The sequence below is a fragment of the Pygoscelis adeliae genome, unplaced genomic scaffold, assembly GCF_000699105.1.
Source record: "Pygoscelis adeliae isolate BGI_AS28 unplaced genomic scaffold, ASM69910v1 Scaffold85, whole genome shotgun sequence".
Lineage (NCBI taxonomy): Eukaryota > Metazoa > Chordata > Aves > Sphenisciformes > Spheniscidae > Pygoscelis > Pygoscelis adeliae.
The window spans coordinates 7,560,215-7,574,625 of NW_008824900.1; the positions used below are offsets into that span (position 1 = coordinate 7,560,215).

At 37.2% G+C, this 14,411-nt stretch overlaps 1 protein-coding gene across 1 annotated transcript in view; it reads right to left on the reverse strand.

Annotated features, from left to right (window-relative positions):
* Positions 1 to 14,411, reverse strand: part of SMG1 (SMG1 phosphatidylinositol 3-kinase-related kinase) — an 86,150-nt gene that overhangs the window by 10,460 nt on the left and 61,279 nt on the right. The window contains exons 33-51 of the mRNA XM_009324824.1: positions 14,133 to 14,271; positions 13,618 to 13,848; positions 13,342 to 13,519; positions 12,416 to 12,577; positions 11,881 to 12,098; positions 11,528 to 11,682; positions 10,308 to 10,530; positions 9,046 to 9,292; positions 8,213 to 8,442; positions 7,401 to 7,649; positions 6,848 to 6,986; positions 6,651 to 6,760; positions 5,812 to 6,030; positions 5,191 to 5,381; positions 4,388 to 4,560; positions 3,726 to 4,005; positions 2,721 to 2,993; positions 2,352 to 2,586; positions 535 to 761 (exon numbers count right to left, since the gene is read on the reverse strand). Of these exons, the coding sequence (XP_009323099.1) occupies positions 535 to 761; positions 2,352 to 2,586; positions 2,721 to 2,993; positions 3,726 to 4,005; positions 4,388 to 4,560; positions 5,191 to 5,381; positions 5,812 to 6,030; positions 6,651 to 6,760; positions 6,848 to 6,986; positions 7,401 to 7,649; positions 8,213 to 8,442; positions 9,046 to 9,292; positions 10,308 to 10,530; positions 11,528 to 11,682; positions 11,881 to 12,098; positions 12,416 to 12,577; positions 13,342 to 13,519; positions 13,618 to 13,848; positions 14,133 to 14,271 (3,879 nt within the window). The remainder of the gene's footprint in view (positions 1 to 534; positions 762 to 2,351; positions 2,587 to 2,720; positions 2,994 to 3,725; positions 4,006 to 4,387; positions 4,561 to 5,190; positions 5,382 to 5,811; positions 6,031 to 6,650; positions 6,761 to 6,847; positions 6,987 to 7,400; positions 7,650 to 8,212; positions 8,443 to 9,045; positions 9,293 to 10,307; positions 10,531 to 11,527; positions 11,683 to 11,880; positions 12,099 to 12,415; positions 12,578 to 13,341; positions 13,520 to 13,617; positions 13,849 to 14,132; positions 14,272 to 14,411) is intronic.

Sequence of the window (14,411 nt, forward strand, 5' to 3'; positions counted from 1 at the left end):
TGCTTTTGAAGGCTCAGTTGTCTACCAAACACTTCCCCAGAAAGGTACTGTCCCACATTACAAGATGCACAAGTCTTTTTGTTTGGTTGAGGTTTTGTTTATGTTTTGTTTTTTTAATCAAGTCACTGATTCATTATGCAAAAGCTGCTCAAATCTCCTGATGAGAGGAGTGCCATGGTTACAAGCTCTCCCTTTCACAGGTTCCTCCCACAAACTAATGGACCGGTTCCTATTTTTAGCATCCCTTAACTTCAAACATAAAATCACAACTATGTATTCTGGAAAAAGCTGACTACCAAAAGTCAGCTTTAAGCAGGTGTAAATGTTAATTGCCATAGCTCTGTATTTCTGCATATGCATGTGGATAAACGCACTAACACAGAGAGGAAATGTGCACACTTTAGACACTGCACTCGGCTTAAGGGTATTCTTGGGCAAGAAAAGCCTGCACGTCAAACAAATAATAAAATTTAGACAAACTAATGTTCTGCAGTCTTCATTCTCTCATACCTGAACTAAAAAAAAGTGATTTACCTTGCAACATCAATGTAATGAGTATGTGTTTCCTCCTCTAGTCCCATAGCAGCATTTCGTAAGTAGGCTTGAAGAGATTCAACCAATGTTTGCAAAGAGACTCCATCAGTTGTTTGTTCAATAAGATTATCTAATTCATGGAGCATACTTTCTAAAGTATACTCTCCTTTCATTAAGCACCTAAGCGCTTCAGGAAAAATGATCTGTCGGAAGTTTGAGTTCAATTCCTGTTGGGAAGAAAGTATGAAAACATAAGAAATTTTCCCCTCTCAAAAAGTATCATATGCAACACCTTTCTTATTTTAGTATTACACCACCCTGCGGTAGATATTATCTAGAAGATAACATGATGGTGATCAGCCAAGGGTCAAAATCTACTCTTTTTTTTTTTAATTTAAAGAAATTGGGAATACATTAAACCCTGTACAAAACCAAAGGTTTGACATTTGCACAATGTAGCAACAACTACCTCAACAGCATCAGCAGCAATACCTTACAGCAATCCTCAGCAGACGATTAGTGGTAAAGATCACACTTTGCAAGTCAACTTCATCAAATTATGTAGCTTTGCTTTTCCATTATGTAACTATAAATGAGTGAGTTAAACTATTTACTGAGTTTATGATTTGCTAAACTGATTGGACTAGGCAAGGGAAAAGAATCAAAAACTTGCCAGACAGTGATTACTTTGCTAGAGTCCTACTCATGCCACAGAAATCAATGCAGGTAAGAAAAACAGTACCTTAAGTGGCATAAAGCAATTTCCCCCAAGCAGAATGCATCAGAGGGCTAAAGGCAGCTACAGAAGGAACCAACCAATGTGCTCTGCCTCCAAAATGAGACAAGACACACCAAAAAAAATTAGTTATCTTGACTGCTCAGTGAGCTACACATCTTACCTAAGAGCTCACAGGGAGGACAACAATGTGTGGGTGAAAGATCTCAGCTGCAATGCAATGAAATTGCATGCATGTTTCTGAAAAATTTCTGAAATGTTAATACTTTGAAGAGCAAAGAAACAAACTGACAAAAATCTCAATGCGCTTACACAGGTTGGTAGGAAAATATTTTTCAGATACAATACAGTGGAACCAAAAGCCCCAAAAAGCTGTTTACACCAGCCACAGTTTATAAACCACTTAAGTCTTAAGCAGATATTTTACTCAAGCTGCCACTAATGTTTTTTTGTTTGTTTGTTTTATTGAAGTGGAAACATTTCTAAAACCCAAAATGTTTCTGTTTGGGTTAACCTTATCACTTATTTAGCACATTCTTGTATATATAATATATAATATATATTATATATATTATATATTATAAATAATATAAATCCATTTTTCTCCTTCCCAATCTTGGAGATAGGGGCCTGTAAAACAGATTTTCAGAATTTGTTCCAAACTACTTCTTTCAGGTGAAAATAAGGCTTAGCAGGAGCAGAAAACAGAAAGAGCACAGACAGCAGTTTGGAAGTTGTTCTGGACTGCCAGCAACAGGATAAAAGAATGGAAGCAAGACATGAAGCTGGTGTATCTATAAATCTGATTTTAACTTCTTTCTCACGGTTACTTACTTGACAGCAGTTTTTACAATTTATCACGTATAGATCAAAATGGTTTCTTTCAACCAGTAAAAATGTAAATGGCAGCAGCAAATGTCTGTTCAGCTCAGCCAAATACAGCAATCAAGACTAAGGTCCAACAAAAAAAAAATCTCAGCATCATAAACAAACATTTAGCTGTTTAAGGAAGAAGCTGTTAAGGATGGCTTAGCTGAAGCCTTAGAAGGTTGGGGATGAGGAAAGAAAAAGTAAGTATCACCTGAAGCGAGATATATACTCCATTTGCTAAGTGAACAGCTTCTGATGCTTCAATTGGGTTAGGAATATCTAAGTCCTGGGGTACAAGATGACACTGCTTTAGCAACTGCACAAGGCACGTAACATTCCCACTCATGCTGCAAAGCTCCTCCAAGAACCAGGCTCCATCTCTTGAAGTCAAATCAACCAGTTGCTCTCCAGCACTAGATGCTGCACCTTCCATCATCAGATTCCGCCTAGATGAATTATGACACTTAGTTAGACAACCTGCCTGCTATTGCATTCTCCACGTAATTATGTCACTTGAATATTCCTTTTATGTGGTCTCAAACATGAACACATACAAAAAAATTCACAAGAGGCAACTCACCTCGTCAGCGTACAAAGAGCAGAGATGATAACACTTGCTAAGCTCAGTGAGCCCTCCTCTCCATTTTCATGAAGGAACACTTTTATACAACGTTCAATTTCTTTCAGCTGTTCTTCACAAACAGGTACAGTAACTGCCTCCTGTTTCAAGCGCTCCACCTGCCTGATAAGTCTGTTATTTATATCTGCTGCATAGCGCTGTAGAGTCATTTCTGTAGCGGTTATGAACTGACACATACTTGGAGGTGGTTGAGGAGCATATTGCATTTCATACCTGTAAAGCAAAAGTACAATGTCAAAATTCTCCCTTCTCAAGCACTAGCAAATTGCATTCTGCTGTGGGCAGGAAAAATACTCCGCATTTGAACAGTTCCCACATCACCTACTCCATATCAACTCTAAATACCACAGCAGTTGATGGCTACCCTAATGACACTTTCATAGAAGTCCTAGAATGCACCGTATTTCATACCTATTTGCAAGGACAGAAGACAATCAGTAGTCCTTGAGGCAAAGAATGAATAGAAGATAAGAAATAGGAAGGAAACAGGTTTCAGTGTAAATGCTTGAATATAATCTAGATCTTGTAAGCCAAGCAGTAATAATGATGAAATGGCCTGACTTTAGAAGAAAAAAAATAATTGCTTGAAAATCTGATTTAATAAAAAAAAAATCTTCAGTTGACTTAAGTGATTTTTAAATACTAGAAGTTTCTAAAACGCCTAAATATCACCACCCTAAAGCCACAAACATGGTTCTTCATTTGTTCATTACAGGGCAACGTTACTTGGTTTTCTTTTTGCAGTACACAAATTAAACTCTGGAACAGTATTTTTAAAGCAGTTTTTCATCTTTTTCTCCAAACTTCTGGAATTACAACTTAATCTTGTCTTACTTTGTAATTAGATCGGTCCTCACAAAAGTATTCATTTTAATTAAAAAATTAAAATCCTGAAGTAGCTTGAAAATTAAGTTCTTCAAACAATCCATTATTCTGTCAACTTACTTCCTAAAGATATCCTGACAGCGCTCTATTGTCATGTTACAGATGAGTTCTTCCATCCAGGTTTTCCACTGTTCTATTCGGTGCTTCTGAAACACAGCTTTTGGATACTGAAGAGCTACTGTTGCATAGTTGTGCAATTGTTCAAGACAACCACGTAACACAGATCTTCTCTGCTGGAGAAGAGCACCAACTTCTCCTTCCAGTTGTTCACACTGACTGATTAGATGTGCCTGGCCTGCATTTTGCAGAAACGCTGTTGCTGGTACATAACTTGGAGGACCTTTTAAGAAAGGTGGTTAAAAATTAAGACGCATCTCTGAAGCACACATATTTTATAGCATACAAATACTGAGCGCTAACATCTTTTCAAAAATACTTTTACTTGTGATAAAGGAGGCATGGAGAACCCAGATTGAGAATTTTGAGCACAAGGTAAGAGAATAATCTCGTGCCCAGCTAGGGTAAGATAGACAAGTTCCTTCAGACAGCTTGGCACAGAAACCTTGAAGTGCTCTAAATCACCCTTTGAAGAACCCCCCTTCTTTTCATTTGTTATATATAGGTCCTTGCCTTTAAGTTAGAGGATACTCATAATGCCTCCTGATATTAAACTCTAGTTATTTTCAAACCATTAAAAAAACCCCACAAATACTATTTTATACCTAGGTCCATTTGCGTGCTAATTTCTTGAAGAAGACTTGCAAGTTGCGTTGCCTCTAAATTACTGAAAGCAGTTTGGTAATGTGTTATCCACTGCTCAAACTCATTCAGCTTCACCTGGATTGCTTCCTGGACAGCTCTTTGTTGAGACTGCAACTGGGTGTGCTCGGAATACCTGAATTATTGAAGCCACAGAATCAAGTAAGTACTACAACAACAAAAAAATACTTAACTATACTGAATAAAAAAACCATATTGAACAATACAACTACCTTGTTGACCAGAAAATGAACATATTCTCACAAATTACATAAAATGTTAACAATGTTGTGTTAATAATTCATTCTGTTTTCCTACAAAATAATGAATGCATGTGCATAGTCATGCAATTCTGAAATCCTTGATTAATTTCAAATAAACTTGAAAAATAAGTTAAAGAATTAGAAACTTAGATGAAAATATTTTTGTGCTATTTATTAATAGCTGCATTATATGGATTAATTTGATGGGACATCATATTCAGCACATTGTCTCTTGCCTTGAGGGTCAAGTGTGGAACACGGACTAGCACAGGTTATATTGATAGAGTATGAGGCGTAGGATATAAATAAGATTATTCAGTAGGAAAATGGTTTCAATAGTTCTTCTGTACAAGGAATTACTTGCTTACTGTAAGAATAGCTTTTACCCAGCTATTAATCTCTCTCATATATACATTTCTAACATTTAACTTGTAAGTACATTACTAAACCACCAACTATATTGAACTGCGAGATTCCTGACAGAATTCCTGGCTCCTCTGTACCTGTGCTGAAGCGTGTGGGAGGGATGATCCACTCCTTCTGCACCTTCCAGAAATTCTATCTCCTCCAGTAATTTTCCTTGCAACTTTTCTACATCTGTCAACTGCTCTTGCAGGTTCAGATACTCTTCTAAACTACTGTCCAATTTTGGCAGCACAGCAAGCATTTCATCTCTGTTCTTAAACCAGTTAACCTAAAACCAAAGACACAGACGTTATAGAACTGGACTTAATTCAAACAGGTAAGAGAAAGTAATATGTGGCAGCACTTAACCCTTCAATGATGTTGTTCATCTAGGACTACCTCCCAGTGCTACAAGTGCTAAAGCTTAACGGACATTCTTTATTTAGGCTGCTCTCTAAACCTTTATTTTTATTCCTCTAGCCTAGACTCAGGCAAAACATTAAAACATGTTTTAGAATTAAGCACACAAAATGAAAACTAAATACTTGCAAATTCCATATAAGCACTTCCCTCAATACAAACTCAATTTAGCTCAATAAAATTTGTGAACTTTCTAATAAATGACCACCTCTTCCACCACCCCCAAAATGCAAATAAACGAAGTGAAAGCATAGAGCCTACTTTGGTTATAAAATAGGAAGTTATTGTAGTAAACTCACCTTTATCTCAGCCACTCTTGAAGAAAAGAGACTACGTGTAATATCTCTTTCCATTTCTCTTTTGCTTTGTTTGTTTTCAGCCTGCTGGCCACCACCACCATAGACAGCTCCAGCAAATCCTGCTTCACCTCCTGCTGTCCAGTCCACCAGAGGATCATAAACAAAAGCTTCAAGCAACGTAAGCAAAGTCTCTCTCCCACGCCGCATAATATGAAGGACCTGCATCATATTTTAAACAGACTCATTCTGATATTGCACTATACTTGTAGAACAGTGTAATTTTAAATGCAAAATACTGTACTTGCGTAGGTACAGAAATCCTTAACTTATCCCTAACCACTACAAGTACAGGAAGAACACCACAGTACGTACAAATGCAGCTAGCCTGCAGTAACATCACTAAAACTAAAGATTGAATTCTAGCCTTCCACACAAACTCTATACTCTAGTAACAGACACTTGAGGAAGAAAACTCTCCTTTGTTCAGAGCATTTTTCTTTTTAAAAACATAGCTGTCATGTTTATGTCTTATGTCCTGAAGAAAGAGGGTAAGGAAAACTACACAAAAAAGCTTCAGGAAAAACATAACATTTTACATCTAGAGCTACAAGTCTGTCCCCCCCCAACTGTAGTTGTACCACTACTTGCATATGTGTTTATCTGACATTCTCCTATTTCTGAAATACCTACTATAGGATGTATCTAAAATAAGTCCAATTAAAATCACAGCACAAAAGGTGAAGGCTTTACAAATCAACAGCAGAATATTTAATAGAAAACTTCTAAGTTAGTATTTGGCAAGTGATAGCCCTCAGTTTTCTGCAAGTTTCGTAACTTACCTGTTCACAAGAAAGCCTGAAAACCCCTTCTACTCCTGTCACTCCAAGTGCTGTTTCAATATTGTGCGTCATCCGGAACGGAACCTTCTCTGGTACCCTAAGGCTCTTCCCTTTAAGATAAAAATTTAAGTTGTTTCTTTTAATTACCAAGAAGGGAAACCTTTTATTTGAATAACATATAGCATTTTTTAAATTACCTTTTTCAAAGCAAACATTATAATCTATGTGGACAACTTCTCCTGTAGTCATATCTATAAGAACATTATCCAGATGTCTGTCTCCAAGACCAATGATGTAGCCAACCATGGACATAACTGCAGTGGATCTTGCATACGACTTTAAAGAGAGTTTCAGGAAAAAATTATTTGTGGGAATCCTCTGCCAACACATTGGACTGACTACCATCTTAAAACATTATTTTAAGTGTAAGACAAATCAAAACCAACTTATTCCAAGCTGTATTCTATTTGTTGTCTGATGATATCTTACAAGAGTTTTCATGTCTTAGGCTGATAATTTTAGTTTAATAACGTAGAGTTATCAGGTATATACCCGTTTTTTTATTCCAGATGGTACAACCGCATGATTGTTTCCTGCCAAATGCTAACATTTCCTGTTACCTGAAACTTCAGCAGTCCTAGCTCACCTAATTCAGGAGTACATTGCTTGAACACATCCCAGGCATTTGTTGCTCCTCATCCCATTAAAAACACAACCTTTCAAAGGGAAAATGTATTTGTTACAACTCACCTGTGTAACTCTCCACCATTCATCTGGTGTAGTACATGATGACCAGAGCTCCTTAGCTAGGAGATTCGGGGGAGTTGCTTCCATCAGTTCTTCTAGAACAGCCCTCATGACATTCAAGGGCCAGTCACGACGTGACACATCAAGACTAAGCCCAACCGCCTTTAATGCGGGTCCAATTTTACTGTAGTAAAGTTCACTGGGTCTAGGCACTATTCCAGGATTCTGAGGAGTCTGGTAAGAGTCCTGAGCCTAGAAGAGGTAAAAATGCTAGTTTACATATTGCAACTCTCATTACCACAGAAAATTATCCCAAACTCAGTTTTGGTGAGAATAGTATGAAATCAACTCCTCTACTGAGGATGACTTTTACAGCTAAGAGAATTCTTTCAAAATTCAATGGTTAAGAAAACCTAAAGAAACTGAAAACACATTGCTTTAGCCTAGCTCTACTCTTATCAAGGTCAATTTAAAAAAAAACCCTGTATTTAAAATGAAAAGAGAATGAGAGAATGAGATGTAGAACTAAAATAATTTTAACCAAGGTTAACTCTACTTGTTCAAAAACAGTTCTCCTTGAATTACCATGCCAGAACAGTATATTTATGTTACATACTGTAATATATATAAATACATATATGCAATTTCATTGACATCTGGTGAAATCCCAAGACATAAGAATACACAGAACCATTCTGCATGATTATGAACAAAACACAATCCTTTTAAGACTACATTATTTAGAATTGGAAAGCAAATCAGAATAAATGTTTCCCTTCTGAAGTGTCCTAGCTGGCATAAAACATAGTTGTTACCTTTTGCGCTTGTAAAGCAGCTTCTCGCTGTTGCCACCGCTTGTAAAGACCAAACAAAGGTGTAGCTCCATCCACCCACTGGATCAAGCCTGATCTTGTTCCCAGAGGTGTCACAGAGTAGTGCCTCGCGTGGAACCTTGGTGTCTCTTGACGGTTAATGGTAGCAAACATCGTGTTCACAATTGATAAGAATTGCATGATTCTTTCATCTAGATGCAAGTCTTCTAAACCTGCGATAAATTTATTTTGTTTAAAATTTAGTTTCTAGATAAAAAAAATTATTCTCTTAAAGCCCAAAACTTAGCGTTTTTTGAAATCCTACTTCATTTCAGACTATGAATAGCTTCATAAATTATGCAGATTAAGGATGAGTTGTTCCCTAAACCTAAAGGTTTACATACCATTTACCTACTAGAATCACCAGTTTATGACAGCGCTCTCTGTGAGCAGTACACACAACAGTTACTAACATAACAAATAGGTCTTTCCCTTTCGGGGAAGGCATGAAGTCTCCAAAGTTCTTTTCTGGGTGCTACCCTAAGCTTCTGGAAAAGTGCATCCAGCTAATCCTATCAGTATGCAAGCAGAACACTGTTTCTGATGCAACCCTTAAAAAGAAGGGATCTGAAACAGGTTCACAAAGCAAAAATCCTGGAAAGTGTATGGTGAGGTAGGAGGTGGGGAGGAGAGGGAGCAGATGCTCCAAACAACTATTTCTCTGTATCACGCAGGCAGAGAAAGCAAAAGCTGCAACCATGCATCTTCCCAACTTTAATATAGTCTCACTTGTAACAAGAGACAGCAACTTATATGAGAAAATTTCAATTTCTTACCTTTGAACAGGTAGGGATAGTTCTTCCCATCTGAACCCAGGAAAAGCAACTTTTTAGGTTTGGTTTTGGTAGGCAGAATTGTGATGGTGCTGCCCACGCTATGAATTGTCACTGTGTCTCTGGTAGATACTTCTCCAGGAAGTGCTATTTCAGTGTTCATCATGGCAGCCAACCAAGGACTGATTTCTTCAAGCCGTAAAAGGTAACTAGCCCGCTTCTGTGCTCTTTGCTGCAAACTTAGCATAACCTATTCCAAAGAAGTTTTTTGTCTTAGGTTGAGGTTCACCTTAACAGCTAGCATTAAAAAAGAAAACCCAAAATACCACACACCCACCAGAACAGACTTAATGGTAGTCATCTTCCAGAAAGCATGGAGATTTTTCTTAAACTACCTTTCATCCTTGCCACGCTACTAATTCATTTATAGCTTAGGATGAAAATGACAAAAATCTAAAAATAATCCTTTATGCAGCAAATATACCCTGCCTGGTGATAAGCACCAAAGTCACAAAAAAAAAATCAAACTCCTCAGGAGGTTTGCTCCTGCATTTATAAATATTTGAGCTGTGGTCAAAAGCAGCAGCATTCAACAACCTCCTGTTTATGTATCTGCATGCTTGTTTGTTCTGCAAAGCAGAAGGGGAACTATAAATAAATAAATAAATAAATCTATTTCTGTGTAACACCCAGGTTCTGTCTATCAAGACTTTTAAAAACCACCAGATTGGCTCTGGATATCCAAGTGAATACATATTTTGTTACTCCTCAGACCCATGTAAGACTAGTAAGACAAGATCACATAATTGAAAAACAGAGTATATTTGGGAAGGGTTGATCACTTGAAGGTTGCTGCACAGCCCGAGGACTACGCTTAGATAACCAGAGTACCAACTTGTTAGAATTTAAATCCACTAAACTCAAATGGCATAGAGTTTCAGAAAGAGTATTTAAAAAATTAAAGCCCTCTGCCACCAAAACTGACAGGATGTCAGACAGCAGAAGATGTAAGATTTGAAAAAAATAACAAATTTCATTGGGTAGAAATGCAATAATGCAGTCAGTAAGACTTGTTACACAAGCAACAATTACTTCGCTTTAGTGTCTAGCATGCCTGTAGTGGTTGCAGAGAAGACAAAGTTTCAGGCTGCAATTTTGGTATGGCAAGAGAATAGCAAGAGAATACTAAGGAGAGGGTCAAGCACGCGGTGCAGCAAGAGTGTCAAGAGTCTCTACATTGTACTCTTACTCTGTGCATATAATACCTCTTTAAATGGGAGCCAGCTGCTTCCAGGTTTAGCAGGATTCAAAGGATTCTTAAGTTTCTCTAGTGCATTTTCAATTGCATCTCCATAGTTATCCTGAAACCATTTCTCATGAGGAGTTTCTGCAGGAGCTGCAGTGATGCTCCGTACGTGTTCCAAAGCAAATACAATGGGCTTCATTAGAGCTGTATGCTTTTCACGCATGATTGCTATCTTCTCCTCTCTATTAAAAAAAATATATTTCCTCTTAACTCCATAAAACCAAGTTACTTCATAAGTAGAGCATTAAAGTAAGACCACAAATGAGACATCTAAGAATTCATGAAAATGGTTACATCTCTAAAATGAGGACTTCAAGGATGACCGTATTAAAAGGGAGAGTATTTCATTCCACAGTGAACGCATGTTCCTCTGAATCACACTTTTTTTTTAAATTTTGTTTTGGTTTGGTTTTTTTTGTTTGGTTTTTTTTTTTTTTTTTTTTAAACTGAAACATTTGAACTGGGCTCTTCACCACTGGAAACCCTGACGAGAAGCTCAGAGAGCTCAAACCACCTGAAGCAACTATTTCCTTTAATAAAAGAGCTCCTAACTACTACTTCCTGAGGGTGTACCACACTATAAAGAAGGGGAAGAGCGCAATTCAGATCATGCTGTTCTCCCTTTCCATGTCAGCCCTGACTATTGAATTCAAGAGGTGTTCTTAAGTTTAGTCAGGTTCCCAGTCAATGGCTTTCCTCTTCCACAAATCCATTCACAGGAGAACCCAGGTGAGAGAGAAGAAAAGACTTGTTGAACACTGAAAACCAAAAGCAGATTAAGAAGTTCTGTTTACTCCAAATATCTGTATTTACAGTAAACTCCGAATAGATTAAATCCTTCAACATGCTTGTCCTCATTTCAGCTGACTTGTAAGAAAGACCTTGGAATGAAGAACCAGGATCTCGTAATCCACAACTTAATATGCACTGGGTTCTGACACATTATTACTAAGGAAATCCCAACATGGATTCACAGGTAGTCTGTTGCTGTTTCTCATTTGATTAGAGTACTAGCTGTAGCACCAAAGTGTTCTTGAAATAAGGTCACTGGCTTACAAAGAAGCAGCTAGGATAGTATGAATTCAGGAGCAACAACACTATTGATCGGTTTGACTGTATGCTTTCCCAAGAACAAACATTTGTTACAATTATCACTTGAATTATTCAAAAAAGACATACTTCCGTAAAGTGTTGTTGTTTTGGACCCTCTTGACTTCATCTTCCAGTTGTTGAATCCTTCTGAGGACATACATGTGCTGCTGGAGTAAAACTCCCAACCAAAGTTCATCCCAAAGAACTGTAACTCTGCGCAGCTCAGCCACTAGCATCTGAACCTGTATAAAATAAGATTCATTTATTTTTAAGAGTACTAGTATTAAGACTTATTCTTGTAGATGAACAACTTGAAAAAAGATGACAGCCTAACAGCAAAGATACACCAAACTTTCAGTAGGCCTACCCACAAGATAAACAAGTTAATGTATTTTGTGGTTCAAATAAAAGCAAAAGTAACATACATTTGGATTATTTACCTGCAATACCATTGTTGGATTTGCAGCAGAGAGTTTCTCCACAATTTTGCTGTAACAGTCTTGCATCATTGCTTGATCTTCATTTAATCCAACTTTTGTGTCATCTTTACTACTTTCTTGAGAAGTTGGGGGGCTCCCTCCATCACATTCACCACCCAACAGTTCTTCTCCTTGAATATTACCTAGCAAAGTAGGGATGGCAGAAGGCAGCTTGTTCCCTAAATTAAAAACAGATGTTAAAATATTATCTACACTGTTCTGGCCTTGAAAGATACATCACTCAATACTTCATTTAGCATCAGGTCCCCATATTACATTAAGTACTGGCCAAGTATCTGATGATAAAATTGAAAAAACTAACTTATGTGCTAAACTGGTAAATCAAATGAAAGGTATCAGTGAGGTCCCATAATAAAAATGTTCTTAAGATAGAAAGTATCAGAGTTACTGAAAAGAAAAAACTTCAGTATCATTTTACCCAGTATATAAAATATATTAGCTAAAGTGTATTTAAACATTTTTTTTTCCTGCATACCTGAAGTCTGGGATTCACTGCTAAGTGAAATGGTACCCACTATTGCAGGATATAGTATGAGATGAGGAGAATCTTGAGCCACTCGACACAGTAAGTTGCAAATACTCTGACGAACATACACTTCTGGGTGATTCAGACGGGAGAAAAGCTGAGGAATAATACCTTCATAAACAGGAAAAGAAAAGGAGAATGTAAACGTCTAGTTTCCCAATAAAAACTTCCTGTTTTAAATAACTGTCTTTCACAGTACAGGCAAAAGCTTTTTTTTCTTTTTTCTTACTATTCAAATACAGATAACATCAGATGCAACATATAAATCCTTTAGTCAAGCACTAGAAATTGAGTTTTGCACATTGTATCTGTAATATCATTTTTCCAAAAATAAGGAGAGTCACATTAATAGTTCTTGAAGTTAGCATAACTGGACGTTTCAAAAGAAAGTACAATTTTGCAGTAGTTGGCCTCCTCTTCTGCTGCCTTCCACACTTTCACTCAATAACCTTTTGTGGGAAAGTCCCTGAGCAACCAGAACCAGTAGTGTAGTGACAAACAACTACTGAGACATCTGGTTTTAGCCACACATATTTCTCTGAACAGTATTTCAAACTGTAGCTAGGAAAAAAACCCACCCCATTTTTTTCAGGTGGTAATGTAATGTAGTACTTCAGAAACTGCATCTCCTTTCTCCTTTCAATGTCTTAAGGCAGGGGAGGGAGGGGGTAAGAATCTGTACTACTTCTCTATTCTAAGATCAGAATGCATGGCAGAGACTTGAACACCCTTAATGAAATTATTTAGTAAAAAACAGGCTCTCTTTCCATCATGCTTAAACATAAATTTTATGAAAGTGCAATGAATACCTTTCTGCTTCTATTTAGAGGAAATGTGTCAAAATTAATTTTAATAACTAGATAATGTGTACTTACCTCTCCAGGGAGCAGTAGGTGTAGTTTCTAGCCCATGCTCTAGATACTGTCTAAGTTCTCCAGCATGTTTCACAAGCAATCGTAACAGTCTTAGGGTCGCCATCACAATAACATCATCAGTGCTTTGCTCGGAAGTATTTCTTAAGTGCAGCCTGGGATCATCTTCATCAAGTAGAACCTTGAAAGAAAGAAATACTCCTCTAAGCTAAGTATATAGTTCATATCATCATTTAGGAGAGTTTGTAACTGGATTTCCTCATCAGCACAAACACTAACCTGACCAGCATTGAGTTTGAGGAAAGTAAAATATGCGCTGCAGGAGAGTTTGTAGAGACTGAAGATTCTGTCTACAACTTTCCTCCACACTTTAATTAACCCTTCTGTTGCATTTTCATCAAGATCTGAAAGCCAGGGACAACTTGTTAATAATTGACGCCATATAACATCCACCATATCATCTTCTTCATTGTCTTCATTTTCAGTGATTTGTAGAGTCATATCTTCATCCTAAATGCAAATAAAGAGACAGTAGATTTGATTAAGTCCTCTAACCATTTGTACAAGCAGTATTAGTTCCTAATCCAGTTTTTGTCTAGGCAACTCATGCAATTGCATTACTTGATCATATTACCATAGTCCACAGAACAGACACGTTAATGCTTAGCTAACAGAGTTTCTTAGAGAATTCTTATATTATTTGAATTTTAACTTAAAAGCATTTACAAGAGTTAATATGAATCACAAGTGGAGGAAAAGGAAGTTTCACAATGAAGTTGAACATTTACACTTACTTGAATCCCAGCTGGACGACACACTGCCTGCCCAAGAATCCCATAGATTTTCTCTTTATCTTCCTCTGCAATGTTGTCTGGAAGCAAGTTCTGAACCTCGGATTTTTCCCGGGGCAGCAGACGAACACCTTCTCCCTGACTGTAACATTTAATGAATTATTGATCCCCAATATATTAGTATTTGTAGAGCTACTGAACCCATTAACATTGTATATATAAAAACTTCTTGAAGGAAGAAATCTTCACCTTCTAACTCGGAATTAAACTCCCTTCTTTTTA